General features: G+C 39.2%; 2 protein-coding genes across 10 annotated transcripts in view; one reads left to right on the forward strand and one right to left on the reverse strand.

Moving 5' to 3' along the window:
- The window catches only part of kkv (hyaluronan synthase-like protein kkv), a 176,435-nt gene extending 173,462 nt beyond the window's left edge, over positions 1 to 2,973 (forward strand). For 8 of the 9 annotated variants that reach the window (XM_070085821.1, XM_070085822.1, XM_070085823.1 and 5 more), the window contains one exon: positions 1,519 to 2,973. In XM_070085821.1, the coding sequence (XP_069941922.1) occupies positions 1,519 to 1,695 (177 nt within the window). In that variant the 3' untranslated portion in view covers positions 1,696 to 2,973. The remainder of the gene's footprint in view (positions 1 to 1,518) is intronic. The other variant, XM_070085827.1, reaches the window with a different exon arrangement.
- A 1,774-nt stretch (positions 2,974 to 4,747) lies between these two features.
- Positions 4,748 to 16,667, reverse strand: part of LOC128686458 (uncharacterized) — a 614,190-nt gene continuing 602,270 nt past the window's right edge. The window contains exons 7-8 of the mRNA XM_053773393.2: positions 9,931 to 10,808; positions 4,748 to 9,463 (exon numbers count right to left, since the gene is read on the reverse strand). Coding sequence (XP_053629368.2) covers positions 9,961 to 10,808 — 848 coding nt within the window. The 3' untranslated portion in view covers positions 4,748 to 9,463; positions 9,931 to 9,960. The remainder of the gene's footprint in view (positions 9,464 to 9,930; positions 10,809 to 16,667) is intronic.

Here is a 16,667-nt window from a genome sequence, read left to right on the forward strand (position 1 = left end):
CTTCTCTCCTCTCTATCTCTCTCCTACACTAGCACTCCTGCATCTGGCTCGTCAGCTTCTCTTCTCTACCTCATCTGCAATATTCATCCCTAACTCGCCATTTTTTTAAATCAGTGGAAATTTTTTCAGAATTTCCACCAGTTTGTATCAGATTTTCTCTTATTTGCCCTTAGGGGTTTATGCCTTTCCATGACTATGCATTTCTATCTCCTTTCGCTTAGCTATTCCTTGTTTCAGCGAAGTGCATGTCTTACGTACTTCACCCATCCCCCATTCATGCTGAATCTTGGTTACTCGGTCGTAGAACTCAAGTAGATTTGCGAGACAGGATTTACCTTCCATAAACTTATAATGGTTGTTGTTTGAGCACCGTGTATCTCATGGTGCTCCAACACTCTCCTCGTTACCTTCTCACTATGTAATTCAGTTTTGTGTATCTATCCGCTTGCATGAATTTTCCAACGAAATTTTTGTTTATTTTCATTTTTTTTTCTGAAAAATGTCCTGTCTTCATTAACATGTAGATTTTTGTTAGCAGTTCATCCAGTTTTCTCGCTACCTCCCTCAGGGCTTAACAAGTCACCTTGTCGGGTCCCATTGCTTATTGATGCTTGCTAGGAACCTAGCAGCTTCTGCACTACATTCCCTATTGTGCTGATGGTAGCCAGTCTCTTCTGGTCTGGATAACATCTACACAAGAGAGGATGAAGTTAATGTGGATTTTGGAGGAAATGCTAGTAGTAGAGTGAACTTAATATGTTACTTGTAGCAATGTAGAACTGTTGTCAGCTTGTTAGTGTGTTGACCTCTGCACTGTACATGTTGTTGTCAAATGTTTGTAAATAACTTACATATCCTGCGATATTTGCCAATATTTTGTTATCTTGGCCTCTGCCACGTGTGCCGGACTTACCCTCAGTCTTAAATATATGGCAAATCGATATGTAATTATATATGCAAATTGTCATGGTGTAATAAATTATTTACTACTGTAGGAAGTTCGTAGTAATTATAATAATATGCATAGCTAACTAAACCTAGTAACAGTAGTAACCAGATTTAACCTAAACTAATCTATGTATATCTAACCTAAACCGTTCCAGTTTAACGGACTAACCTAAACCTAGCCAAATTAAACTTAAATTATCAACTTTAATAAAAAATAACATATGAATATATGAATGTATATATACACAAATAGGTACGGAAGCTATGAATGAAAGGACGCAAGTGTACATAGGTTATCTTTACGAGTGCATTTCACTGCTGGGACCTTAGTCACTCCAAATGAGTGACCAGGATCCAATAACCGAAGCATAGCTATTAAAGATGCTCGAAGAGTATGCATTCGTGTCCTTTCATCCACATATATGTTCGATCTTGAATCGCAGCACTTTACTGATTCTTGTACATATCAAGTTCTGCATATTTATGCTAGTGCTCTGAAGTCATGTGTTACAGAGCTACCTGCCTCCTGCATCATGTAGTGTTAACTGATTGTATCTGTGACTCCCACAGCCGCGCAACCGCACCTCCATAGCTTCCGAGGCAGACAACCAGCGCGTGTTTACCCCGAACGGTGGTAACGTCAACGATGCTTACGAATCCGACACCGAGAACTACGGTCCTCCTCCCTCCGTCAGGAGCGCCATGAGATATAGAGCTGCGGAAGACAACATCATCTACAATCCATGACGTGAAAATGTGCTCATAATTTAATTTAAAATATATATATATTTTTTTATTGTGAGACGCAATTTATTAGATGGGAATTTTTTTCTGTATGGTTGAAATTGGTCATATGCATATACATTTAAAATCTACTGTGTAATGTGTCGTCGTCTGTGACCGCATGATGTGCAAAAATCGGTTCAGTATATAGTCAGATCATAGTCTTGTAATTATGTGACTAGCTGTTAGGATCACTGAAATTAATTTTTTTTATATACTGCATCTGGAAACCTTATCAAATAAATTCTTCAAGGATAGCTACTCTCGACTTGTTGACACGACCCTCAGGGGCAAATTGTGCCTTCCACTTGTTCTCTTTTAAGTGATATAAAGAACAAAAGTCACAATTTAAAACTAGCCCACGACACATTAGCGATAAATCTTTATAAGATGTCTAAGGATTTATTTCTGAGTCGTTACTTAGTAATTGTCGAGGAAGGACCGAAACCTCGTGTAAGATTTATCTCCATTGTGTTAATAGCAAAATATTTGACATGAAAACATATCTATGGGGAAGCTTGTTCCTGTCTCCCCGTCTACAGTGTCCGCCTCGACCTGTCTCTTAAGCCCACTCCATCTTTCCCAAATTTGTAAAACATCTGTCTTTCCATTTAAGGAATATTACCTTGCAGTTTAGTTACTCTCCCAAATCGACAAAAAATGAGAGACGGCGAGGGGGTGACACGAAAAAGGGTCACACGACAATGGGTCACACGACGAAGGGCCACACTAATCACTGCAGTGACTAGTGATAATGAGTTGTCACTGTGTGTAAGAGTGTGGTGGAGAGACACAACTGTGATTCAAGAAAGCAAGATCAACCATGTATGCCACAGCAAAGTAGATACCAGGTTCCTCTTAATGTTTCTCATCGTAACCTTCTAGTGGCTAATGTATTGATATCCCCCCCACCACCTCCCCTCCCTCCCTCCCTCCCTTTCATACTCTTAATCTAAAATATAAAAACAAAATAATTTACAGTTCGTTATACACAAAGCTTTGTCGATTGATTTGTAGTATATAAGACTTGGGGTAAAAAAAAATTCCGTTTTAGCAATCTGGAAATGTTCGCTTCGCTATTCTGACTTCCTGCTGATCACTAAACTTGAGTCCAATGATCTTCCAGTTCCTTCTTCACTCTTCCAGTGCCGGGAGGTCAATCCCTCTCTCTCTATTTCTCTCTCTCTTGTAAATGCAATATTGTATGATAATGTGTATAAAGAATAAAATATATGATGTTTACTAACTGTATTTATTTACTCCCTAACTTATGAAATACAGTAGTGTTAGTAACACTTACCTGGTGAAGAACAGCCTTAATAGCACCTACCCGGAGAAGAACAGTCTTAATAACGCCTACCCGGTGAAAAACAGTCTTAGAAACACCTTTCTGGTGAAGAACAGTCTTAATAACACCTAACTGGTGAAGAACAGTCTTAACGCCTACCTGGTGAAGAACGGTCTTAATAACACCTGGTGAAGAACAGTCTTAGTAACACCTGGTGAAGAACAGTCTTAGTAACACTTACCTGGTGAAGAACAGCCTTAATAGCACCTACCCGGAGAAGAACAGTCTTAATAACGCCTACCCGGTGAAAAACAGTCTTAGAAACACCTTTCTGGTGAAGAACAGTCTTTATAACACCTAACTGGAGAAGAACAGTCTTAACGCCTACAAGGTGAAGAACTATTTTAATACCTACCTGGTGAAGAACAGTCTTAATAACATCTTTCTGGTGAAGAACAGTGTTAATAACACATTTCTTGTGAAGAACAGTCTTAACATCTTTCTGGTGAAGAACAATTTTGGTAAGTAAGACACATGTGCAACAGTTAGGTATCTATCTCCCGAAAAGTCTCGCCTACACAGTAGGCTTTTTCAGTCAAGTACAGAAAAGTTGACAGGAGCAGTAGAGATGTGAAGACGATGTAATTACATCGCCGTCACATCTCTACTGCTTCTGCCAACTTTTCAGTACGCGAATGAAGTCGACTGTATCGGCGAAACTTTTCAGGAGAAAGATATCTGTTGTACATGTGTCTTACTTACCAACTCGTCGGTATTGTATACCATTTTAAGAACCATTTTCTTGATTCGACAGTAAACATACGAAGGAAAAACAATTGTTTTATGTAATGTGCCATTGTTAATATTTTATAGGTGCATTTTATTAAATATCACTCGTTCGTGGTTACAATAATATAAAATACCGCTTGTGGAGGCTGGTACACCACTCGGGGAGTAGAATGAAATTAGGTCAGATGCACCCACACCACCGTATGTCCTCGAATTAAGGTAAAACACCTAGCTCTGCTGGGTGCTTGATTCTTGTAGGATTTGGTGGTCCTGTGGGTTAGAGCATCGTGTGATTTTCGCTCACCATGACTTGGAACAAAACGACATTGGTTCGAGTCCATGGCTAGTCTTAGTGTTGTTATTGATTAAATACCACTCGTTCGTGGTTACAATAATATATATATATATATATATATATATATATATATATATATATATATATATATATATATATATATATATATATATATATATATATATATATATATATATTGATGCGTAAATATCGATGCGTCATAATGTATTTATTTCTGAACGATAATGGGACGTCAGTGTGCGTCTCCGTTCCTTGCTACTGATACAGGCTTCATACCCAGCCTCCACATCATGTATGCTTCATGCCTTTTATAGGCTTTCACATTGTTTCCAGCGTAGGGAGAGATATTATTCATGAGTTTATGGAATATGCTTGTCTCTGATAGTGCAGAGTGACGTCCCATATGGCTGACAACGTTAAGTCAGTTGATTTGCGTCACCTTATTGCAGAAAACCTCAGTACGGTAGATCGTTTTATTTATACTATACTTCATATTATTATTACATTGACGAAGAAGCTCAAAACTCATAGGGGTTACTCAGCTACAATACACAGATAAAATTATTATATAATATCAGTTTAAAAAAGGACATATATAACTAGAGGTTCAGTGAAACTATTACTCTCCTAGACTCGTAATTTATTTGGCTTTTCTAACATACGAGTCACATAAATGCATCTGCATAGAGAACCATTTATGATGACATTCATAATTAATATTATTATTAATATAATTAATATTTACAGTTGAACTCGCACATATTGGCTTCTGTATTTTTAATTTTACACGCTCTTATCACCTCAAATGGTCCACATTTTGGCTTTACCATTTGAAGCTTGAAACATTTAGTTTTCATATACTGTATATGACACATACTGGGCAGCAAAAATAAATAAAACATCTATTATGCACAGTTACAAATGTTATATACTAGATTCAGTCTGTGGCAAAACTATCTTTGCTTTGGACACTGACAGATATAGTGGACAAATACAGCACACAAAGTAGACAAGAAAAGATGAGAGAAGGACAAGTTATTAACAAGTGTGTTGGAGCGCCTTGGTCCCCCCGGCAAAATTATACAAAAAAATATAAAGTAATACAATAAATTTGACCTCCCGGGACTCACTGTGTCTACCACTCGAATGTTATCCAGTTAACATCCTGTTGACAGTTTGAACCTTTTTTATCCATATAACCTTAACCTATTTGGCCTTGCAACTAAACTCAATGGCATACTAAAACTCTTGTTGCTAAGTGTGATACAGTAACTAAAGTGTAAAAGAAGCAGCTAAGCCCAACAATTCAGGGTTTGGCTGTCCTGTAATGACTGGTCTGTGACAACTCGTGAATCCCGACACAGGTCTTTTATGGTCGTTCCCAACCAAATTTTTGATTACTTGAACGCCCTACACGCACCTTGACGAACTGTACACTATCAACTGAGGTAGTTGGTTTGTGGCAAGTGGAATCATAGTGGGGCCGGAGGGGGAACCAGGAAACTCGAACTGGGGGACCCAAAGGTGTTCCATGTTGAGGCACGGTATCCAACTTTAATGTAGATAAACAGTTCAGAGAACCGACAGGTTGATAAATTAGACACTTGTGCAACACTTAGGTATCTTTACGGTGGAAACGTTTCGCCATACACTGGATTCATCAGTGCAATGCAGAGAAGAATGGTGAAGATCAGAAAGAGTTTGAGGTAATCAGTCCCTCAGGTGATCACCATTCCTCTTTGTAGTAGACTGATGAAGACAATATGGTCAAACGTTCCCAGATTATAGATACCCAAGTGTTGCACATGTGTCTAATTTATCAACTTTAGTAATCAGTATAGTCCCACTGTTATTTCCTCACTTACTGCACGAAATGTGTGATGATGAAACTGCACTAGGTTAGCTACCTTGTCTCTACAAGTAACATTAGGACGGCAAATAAGCACACAAGAGTGAGGTCGACACAGAGCTCAAGCTGAACCACAAAACACAAGCCAGACCGACACCATATCCCCCAAGCACCAACAAGCCACTGGGAGGAGACACCTTCCTGTTAATTCTTACGGGCAAAGTGAATTTTCTGGTCCGGTCCTAAGTAGTGACACGGGGGGTGGATGGAAGGGCAGCTATCATGCCTCAGCAATGCAAATACTCCAGTGATCATTGCATGGATCAGACTAAACTGACCTAGGAATCCCAGGGGCAGCAGAAGTGTGGGTTCCAGGCAACTGCTGCCGCTAACCACGGAATGAGATCATGAAGTACTGCCCCTACCCCTGACACTTGTGTACTAGTGCCTACTTTACGGCAGGCTTGTGCCACCGTGGTGTGTTTCACAATTTATAGATGAATATGGTTTAAGGGGGTTAAGAGCAGAGCCCCGTGCCCGAGCTGGGCCTGTCTGCCCCATGCGATAGGAGAGAAGGTTCCTGACGATTCTCCTGAGGGGCGCTGGACTAGCCTGCAGCCAGGCAGACCAGTCAGGCTTCTGTCTGCACTAGGAGAGAGCTAAATGCCGAAAAACATACGCTATTAAAACTCACACCATACAAAACTCATTAACCAGAGCTAGCCAGCCAGCTCGGCAAGTAGAAAATAATAGAGAGAAAATAGTACTCTTCAGAAGATGGAAGGCCCCTGACAACGTGTGGTGCCCCCTAACCAAGGTATCACGGGGGTACTCTGCTCTGCTCAAGTGCCTGACCCTGTGGCTTCAGCATGCAGCAAGTATGACATGTAACGTGCAAGTTAAGAGATAAAACGTGGCAGGTTATGGAGGGATGAATGGATGGTCGTGGGTGAATGAGAAAGGACATGTACTGTAATGATTGATTCAATTTCTAACAGCACAGGTCACAGAAGGTAGTACATTCCTGCCTTGTGATTCTTCTCAGTGACGGTTGTATTGCATTCATGACTACCATAACATTAGTCGCAGGCCTAACTAGGTTCTGGTGAGTGTCGGCGTGACGCTTTTCTAAGTTCTACTCCGTCACCACAGTTCCTCTCTATAGACTGGAACAAGTCTATAACATTGTCAGAATAATATTCCAGCTAAACTCTTTGATAAGATTCCATAGCCACACTAATAGTATGCTGCTCTTGTGTGTGTGTGTGTGTGTGTGTGTGTGTGTGTGTGTGTGTGTGTGTGTGTGTATGTGTGTGTCTTCTGATACAAAGAACTGAACGTAGCCTACTTGTCCTCGGGTCGTACCTGATTGCTTTCCATTCCCTCAGTCACTGTGAAACCCCTACGGGTTTAGCACTCCCAATGAATGTAATAACAACAACAATAACAACAACAATAATAATAATGATTATTAGTTACATAAAAATAAATAAGAAACACAATATAAGTATCCAACGGTAAGTTTAACATAAAATTTAAAGCTTAGTTAACCTAAATTCCAGTTCAAAAAGTATTCCCAAGAGAATACAGCAGAAAGATTTTATATATAAAAAAATTACATAAAGATTTGTTTCAGCCTCCACTAATGTGTTTCAACTCTCAACCATAACGTCAGAATTTTATAGCACACCACTAAAGCTTAAAATGCATTTTGCATAAGTTTAAAAATTAAAAAAGAAAAAGAATCACGTCGACGAAGAACGTCTTGGGCCAAGATTCACAGGTAATGAATCATGGAGACAAACGGTATCAAATACCGACACGATGGAAGATAAAGACACATAAATCCAGTAGTATAATGAGATTTTTTATTGACAAATGCTCTCAATAAAGAATTGCATTTTACTACTTTGTATCTCTTCCCCCTCCCCCACCGTATTGGATACTATTGTTTCCTTGAGTCCGGTGATCATCACAAACCCACCATGCATCTACCATTTAGCGACAGGTATGCACTCTCGCAAGTAATGCGTCAGTTTATTGTGGCAACGTTTCGCTCACGGGTTGCACATTTTTTCGCTCCTGGAGAGGGAAACGATGCCACAATAAAATGTCGCATTAGTTGCACATGTGTCCTTATACCTATCATTGTCGGTAATTCTACCAACATTATTACAGGTATGCAATGATGAATCACAAACACACACAGGCAAGTAGTAATATCTAAATTAGAGTTGAATATGTAAAAGTTTTCGTGTGATCTGTAACGTATTATAGTTTTTGAAGTTCATCTGTATATAGGAGGAAGGAGAATGAAACGCTTAGCTTCGGTACAAACCAGTGACAATCCCTAAACCAGTCTTTCTTGTTGTTGAAAATATATCATTCTGTGATCACTCATGTTACAACGAAAGAAATTTACAACTAAGAGTAGGAAGGGGAAGAAAAAGTATATACAACAAATATCAGATAAAATGACATAAACCAAATCAACTGGTCTATCTGGTTTCTAGACTGATGTAAATGCAATGTCAATCAAGGCACATTCCATATTGTGTGTAAACACCATCACTCGAGCCATTTTGCCAGTATTTGCTCTAACACTTCAGTCTCACATTTTATTGCTGAACAGAAGCCCTAGATACAACATTGTAAACACAGAGCTTAATATATAGTTTATATGGCTATGTACAAGTATACATGTCTTTTCTTCTTTGATCCCCAGGATCTGACCAAGCAAAACTGGTGTGCACAACTTAGAACACAAGTGCTTATAGACAGAGCACACAAGTCCAAGGAAAGTCACGGGAGCTGACTGGTGCTCTGGCGGAGCAGCAATGCTCATCGCGATTCCTTATGCTTCCCGACTTATTTCCTGTGCAGGTGGTGTTGGTATAAAAACACAGTCAGTCCACTGGCCAGTACTGGCTGACAGAGCCACCCAGTGACCTCATGAATGATAACACAGACCTTATGTTGGGTTACAGGAGTTCCACTGGTGGCTGGACCTGATGATTTGAGAAGGAAGCTCACTAAAGTCTCTTAACTTCTCTCACTTGGTGGACATGTGCGCATACTGTCCCAGGCACCATGGATCCAATGCAGGCTTGCTTATATCTATGACTACTTGTTTCTTTGGCTTGCTTACACTACACTGTGGCACCTCACAACCCTTTGCTCCTTAGTGGTCAGCTGCAGCATTATCAACACACAACTTTGATTACATAATGCTTGTGGTCCTTCCTCCCATACTTCACATATCACTGACGATTGGCTGCCTGACCCAACAGGAACAATGTAGGTCACATGACCCCAGCAGTGCCACTAACAGCAGTGGAGTTCCATAAGTACAGCTGAGTATTACTGACATCACCAGCACCAGCTGTGTCTGGCAGCAGCAGGAGACATCCAACACTGTCTCCCATCCACGCCTTATCCACATTGCAAGTGGAGTGCAGGGACGCTTGTGTATTCAACATAAAGCTTTAATCTGAAAGTGAGAAAAAAATATACTTGAAAGATAGGCCTTATTATTAAGCACAAGCGTGGAAATGAAGATGAAGACAGACAAGCTGACAAAAATACACTGTAGCAAGAGGAGAACCTTTACTGAGCCTAGACGTCGTTTTAATTAAGCTTTCCATTCTGCTACAATGTCTGTTTAGAAGCACATACTGTATTCTGACGCTTCGGTAAGTAAGGGAAAATACAGCTGTTTGTTCATTTTAGAAAACTATTGCGCTATTACTGTACACGGATGTTAATTAATTAAAAAAAAATAAGCATAGCCTAAAGAAATAGACCAAAGGAGCCAAATTTATGTCTGCAGCAATTCTAGGTGACGATGGAAGCCAAGTAATCGATCACTGGATAATAGATAATTTACAATATCGCTAAGTTTACTTTTCATAGAATTTGGTCTTGTTTTTTTTTTTTTTAAATGAGAGTAGGTCTTACCTGTTAATGCCCCAGTGTGAAAAATGTGCGTCACTGGTGTTCGTTTTCCTGGTGGGGCATGGTATAGTAGACTGGGGACGCTGGAGTGTTGAGGTATGCCTTTGAGGACCAGTCCAAATCAGCCTCAGTTACTTTCTGGTCCCATGCTGATTCATTAGGTTCTGGTAAATAGGCATCGTCTAAGCTGCTATGAGGTGGTCGATCTTTTAGATCTGTAGAATACTGCCTGTGATGGTGACGATGATGAGTCCGACTATGATAGTGAATGGGATGTGTATGCTCACCCTTATTGTGCTCATTTTGGCGGGGTGAATGAGGAAGAACATCCATTTGTGAGGTCTCTACAGTGTCAAGTTCGACTTTTCTCATTATAGGGCTGTTTGGAGTGGTTAACTGATGGGGGGTTGCGTGCGTTTGAGTGGGATGAGGTGTGACTGGAGGAATTGAGGTTAAAGAGTGGTGTCCCAAGGGTTCTCTGCGCCTGGTAACTTGGGAAAGGTCGAGGTTGGCAAGAAGAGAATCCAAAACTACCGGATCCTTGGTTGTATGGTGCAAGGGAAGGAGTCCTAAGGAAGGGTTCTGTGGAAGGCCACTGGCAGTGGGGATGGGTCCACTGTGTGTTGGGGCTGTACTGTGGCTCCCTCTGGGATGAGGATGAGTTGTAGATTGTAGGGCAGGACGCATATAACGGGGCCAGTAGGCGTGTCCTGTGTGGGTGGGTGACCAATTGAGAAGTTGCTCCTTTGTCCAAGGAAACACCTTGTTCTTGCGAGCTAAGGTTTGTTGCAACAGCTCCCAAAGAGCGGCTGGCTGATTTCGTGGACATCTTCGACCTTGTGAGTGTCGTATGTTTTTTAACGGCCCTTGACAATTGCGATCTGAAAGATTTACAGAAAGTTCATGAAAAGGTATAAACCAAGATATGTGACTGAAGGAAAAAAATGTGACGAAATATTGATAAATAGTAGTTGTATTTATTGAAACTACAGCAAGCAAAGAAACTGACTGTTAGCAAAACACTATATAGTAATGCATACAGCAAAGATAATATTACGAACTAAACAAAACAGAAGTACTATAACAAAATGAATAATAATTATAAACATGAAATATTTTTAAAAGTAAGCAAATACAAAAGCATGCCTCATGCTATGTACAAACATCACAAAATTTGAATCAAACTTACCTGCTTTTGATGCCCAGAAACTAGCTACAGCAGCTGTGTACTGTGTTTGTATCACAATAAACAGAAATTCCCAAAAAAATTAAAGAAAAAAATGAAGATTTTGAAATGCCTTCAGAATGAATTGTATATTTAATATATATATATATATATATATATATATATATATATATATATATATATATATATATATATATATATATATATATATATATATATATATATATATATATAATGGTACTGTACTCTAATTAACTTTTTGAAAATAATTTTGTACATATACATTACGTAATATTAGGAGTATTGTATTAATGGGCAGGAGGAACACTTGCATATATTATTAAGTACCGGAGGACAATGCTTGTAATATATGAAAATGAAGAAATTAATATAAGATTTATGACAGTGTGACTCTGTTTAAACAGAGTTCTATATAATATATTGAAGGCAGTAACAAAGTTTCTTGATTCTTGACACCGAATGTAACTTCAAAAAAAAAAAATAATACTGTGCTATTTTATGGGCATAGATTTTTTAATACTTAGCTAATTATTTAAAACTGAAATTTATATTACATTATTTTTTTAATATTTGCAGCTAGTAGTATAGTATACATATATAAGCAAAACTGTTCGAAAGTTTTAAGTCATTATCAAACTTTTATAGGCAGTTATTGGGCAAATGAAGAGTGAGGCAGAGTGGAAGTGGGTACTGCACCATCATTGTTGATTCCTGTCATGTTAGTGAAGCTCACCTGGGTAGTCTGTAGGAGAGCACAGCCAAGAGGAGTGTTAGCAAGACGAGGGCCAGCAGGGAGGCTAAGTACAACAACTGGTGTGAGGCCAGACTGGCAGAGTGCACGGGGCCCCCAGCGGCACCTGCAGGACCACACCTGTACTACCACACCTAGGCACCACACCTGTGCTACCACATCTTGACACTACACCTGCCACACCACACCTGCGCTACCACACCTCGGCCTTACACCTGTTCAATCACATCTTGGCATGTTACCAAGGCTTGCAGGCACTCTTCCGAGTCAGGGAGATGGGATGAGGATGCGCTACCGCGAGATAGGGTCACGCGAGGGAAATACAGGTATAGTAGCGGGAGACACACTGGTTGCAGCGGAACCTCTAATGCGATTTTTTTTAGTGGTGGGGGGGGGTCTAGGAGAGGACTTTATCAAGTATCTTTGACACCTGATACTTTGATACTTCGGTCCGGTCCTAGACTAAATCTTGCAATGAAGGTTTCACTGGTAGTGTGTTGCTGGCATGATAGGAACTTACCCGCAACACTGATGACAAGGATTGCCGGTTCTATTTGATCCTATAACCTATTTGAGCTTAGCATATTTTGTGGATATAATGATAATATGAATAAAAAAGTAATTTGACCTATGGTACTGGGTTGTCGGACACTACCTAAACTAAAGGTGATGAGTTGGGGTTGACATTCTCACACTAGGTCACCACCCATGACCTGTCGTGGCTGTATCTGACGTGACCTCTCCTCCCCTCTACACCTCACCGCCATGCATACATAAGGAGTATTTTTTTTTCGTTTTACTATAGACTTGATGAAGCTCAATTCTGAGTTAAATGTTTTGTTAGTTGCTTCTCCTTTGAATGCTCCCTCAGTCACCGCCTTGTACAAGTAATCTGTGATATATACTGGTCGGTGGCAAAATTTGACCTATAGAACTGTGTTACCAATAGTACTGTTACCTGTAAGTGTTGCCTATGCTACTGTGTAACTACTTGACTATCTGACCCAGGGTCTTGGAAATACTAGCTGACCTATGATACTAAGGCTACTATTCGAAACAGGGTAAACTGGACGTTGCCTGACTCAGGGCAAGGTGAACGGGGAGAGATGAATAGAGAGAAAGGGTAAAAAAAAAAAAATGCTGTAGACGTGAATATGGATACTGCGCGGGGGTAGTGGGCGGATGTGTTGAGGGCAGAGCAAATGGAGACATACACGAGGAGAGGGAAGGATTGGGATGAAGGGATGGGTGGGGATGGTGCGGAAGAGTGCCTTCACTATTGGAATTTAAACGTGGCGAGGTTAAGCATCCACAAGGTTAGTTAACATTGCTACTTTCCCAGGCTTAGTAAATATTTGATAAGCTGTATGTAACAGGGTAGTATGTAATAGAGTAGTATGTAATAGGGTTGTATGTAACAGAGCAGTATGTAACAGGGTAGTATGTATTAAGGTAGTGTGTGTTACGGTAGTATATCAGGGTAGTATGTAATAGGGCAGTATGCAATATGGTACTGTGTATTAGGGTTGTATATAATAAGGTAGTATGTAATAAGGTAGACTATAATATAATATGCAGTAGGATGGTACACGTGTAATAAGCTAGTATGACAATTGTTGTCATAAATGACAATTTGGTTCTTCTTGTTATTAGACGGATTTCATATATCGAAATCTATGTTCTTCATGTGGCATATTTTCTCTTTCTCTCGTACTTAGTACATAGCATTTATCCTCATTCATTTCCATCGTCCATCTATTTCTGCACGTGTTCACATCTATCTCTGCACGTGTTCACATCTATCCAGATCTTCCTGCAGAGTTGCACAGTCATCCACATTTTCATATTTTACATTAGTGTCTATACATCCATGACATAAATGCTAATATACTTCGTTACTTCCTATGGTAATTCGCGAGATATTTATGTATTTGCAACTAGAGGAGCCGCGACAGACTTAAGGCGTTTTTATTGTCCGATTCGTGATATATATTTAAATATATGTAGTACCCGTCTTCAGAGTTTAATCTATAACATCACATGAAAAATTCAAGTGATTTTAGCACTTGCTAACTATTCTTCTAACCTATTGTGTTGTTCTGTTATTCTGAGAGAGAAGATTCTATTACAGTATCTTCTCAGTAACGCACTTTTTGTTCATTTTATAACTGCGTCCTCTTGTTCTTCCTGTTAATAGTGTTAAAAAAAAGTTCTTTATCCGTTATTTTGTATCCTTTTATATGTGATTATCAAATCTACGCTCTTCTTCTATCATAGAACGTGATAATTTCAAATATTTTCAGCTATTCTTTGTAACTTTAATTGTTTTTGCTCTAAAAGCCATTTTGCAGCTCTTCTTAGAACCTTTTTCTAACTTGACTATTTTTTTTTTATCTTTTTCTAATGATGGTTGCACGGATCGAGACGACACCTAATACCACCTCCTGAGTTAGCCTGACTAACATATAATGGATTCTGGCGTTCCTGGCTCTCTCATACATACTAGTCCGGCTATGAATGGCGAATATATCTACCACTTCCTTACATAACTCCTTCCACTTTTCTAACTCCCGTTACCTCTGAGACTACAGGAATACTGCACTTTCTGTTTTTCATCTGTGTCTTCATTTTCCATCTGTGGCCCCGTGTTTTTACTGCCCTGCACTCAAAAAGCCTATCTCTGTCTGCCTTGCCAATACCTCTTAGGATTTTACATGTGGTAATCATATCTTTCCTTTCACCTTTTCTCCCTCCATGGTGGTCAGGTTTAGTTCCTCGAGTCTCTCCACATATTTTATTCTTCTCGGCTACTGGACAAATCTCATGCAAACCTTTGGCTCATCCTTATCTTAAGCTCCTTACCTGAGCATTTTTTTTTTTTTGGCTCAATGCTGGTGCTGCAAACTTCATGATGGGCTTGGCATCCCTAGTGTCCAAAACTACTTTTCCTTAGGGTTTTAAATGCTACTCTAAGATTTCCCAGTTTCGTGTATATTACTACGCTACTTAATTTATGCGCACTTGTAGAGACAGAAACATCCTGATGCTGGCTTGCAGCTTCTTTTCTTTCTCTGACATGAGCATTTTATTTTACCCCTTGAGCTATGTTGTTCAATACTTTATTTCTGGCAAATCATTCTCATCTTATGACGTCAGTTTCTGGAAGTTTTCGAAGTGTAAATTTTTAATAATTTTCTAATTAACTTAGATTAGGTTAAGTTAGGTTGGGTTGCGTTCGCTTAGGCTACATAAATTTATAGTAAATAGGCTTCGATACGCTTGGCAACGAAGTGGCCAAGAAAAAATAAGAAACGTTTAAATATGAATGCTTATCTCTTTGAGCGAGAGAATGAGGTGTTTCTCATTTTCGTTCTTCATTTCTCATTAGAACCTGTCCTCCATTATTTTTATCCATCCTGTTAGTTTAGTATTGTCTGTAAACACACACACATATACATGATTCGGCGACAGAGCAGCTAGATTGTTTACACTTACTGCAACAGAAACAGCAGAGGCCTCAGTAGCGGACCTGCAGGCACCTGCTTGCTGTGTTAATCTATTCCGACGCTTTCTCTTGTACTGTTACTTTGAGTCTGTGTTTGCGAACACAACTGTTGAGGTACCTATCTGAAGTTGCATGATCAGAGGTACACTTGCGTATGATGTGTGTATGTGTATGTTTATTCGTCGTGTGTTTATTTGTGTGTGTGTGTGTGTGTGTGTGTGTGTGTGTGTGTGTGTGTGTGTGTGTGTGTGTGTGTATGTTTTGTGGGCATACTGACGTGTTTTGCCTAAGAGTGTAGACCATCCTTGTACTGTACCATTTGTTTAGGTCTTCTCGTCATAAGTTGTTCATCAACTGCAAAATAAAATGAGTCAACAATTCTGAAGCCATGCAAGGTTAGACACTAACTGCACACTGAAGAGAAATTATACCAACTGACGTTAACCAAATTTAATGTTAACAGAAATTTGTTAAAAAAAAAACAAGACATACATTTTTAAACAAGCTTAAATTCGCAAAAATACTCGTACTATAAATAAGGTTAAATTATGCACAAACATTTGTAAAACATACTTGTACTATAAATAAGGTTAAATTCTACATAAACATATACGCAAGACGTACATGAAAATAAGGTTTAGTTCTACATCAAGGTATATACATCAAACAAAACTGGATCGGTGACACAAGTCTTACATCTGTTGTCAAATATCATTACAAGAAGAAAAGTCTGAAGTCAGGTAATAAAATACTGTCAGATTTAATGCATAAAATGATCGAAAGAAAATATAATGACATAATGGGAAGTGGCTGGGAAAGTCTCAGACATGAAGCAGTACTAGGCGTGTTAATACCAGTCAACAGTTGTATACTACAAGGTCTACAATGCCTATGCATAAACCAACACCAAAATAAGAACGTCAAAGGTATAATCAAGAGTAATGTCACTGATTCTAGCTTAGCTACTGCTGTAATTTCTACTAAATTATAGCAGCAGATCTTTTCATTTCTACTTGCCGTAAAAATCCATAATTCACACTAAAAATTACCCCCTCCTCCACGAAAAAATCACGGCATACAGTATAAAAACGTTATTTAGATAAATCCAAGGTGATTTATGACCCAGGCTGATCTAAACAATATGGATTCTTTCTTTTAGGTACCATTTTCAAGGTTCTTCCCCAGGAGTTGAGCCATAATAATTACTTACTGGACAGTAGACGTTAGGAAACTTGTCCATACGTCTCTTTCTGAACAAGATTTGACTCGTGTTTTCG

The sequence above is a fragment of the Cherax quadricarinatus genome, chromosome 17 (assembly GCF_038502225.1).
Source record: "Cherax quadricarinatus isolate ZL_2023a chromosome 17, ASM3850222v1, whole genome shotgun sequence".
NCBI lineage: Eukaryota > Metazoa > Arthropoda > Malacostraca > Decapoda > Parastacidae > Cherax > Cherax quadricarinatus.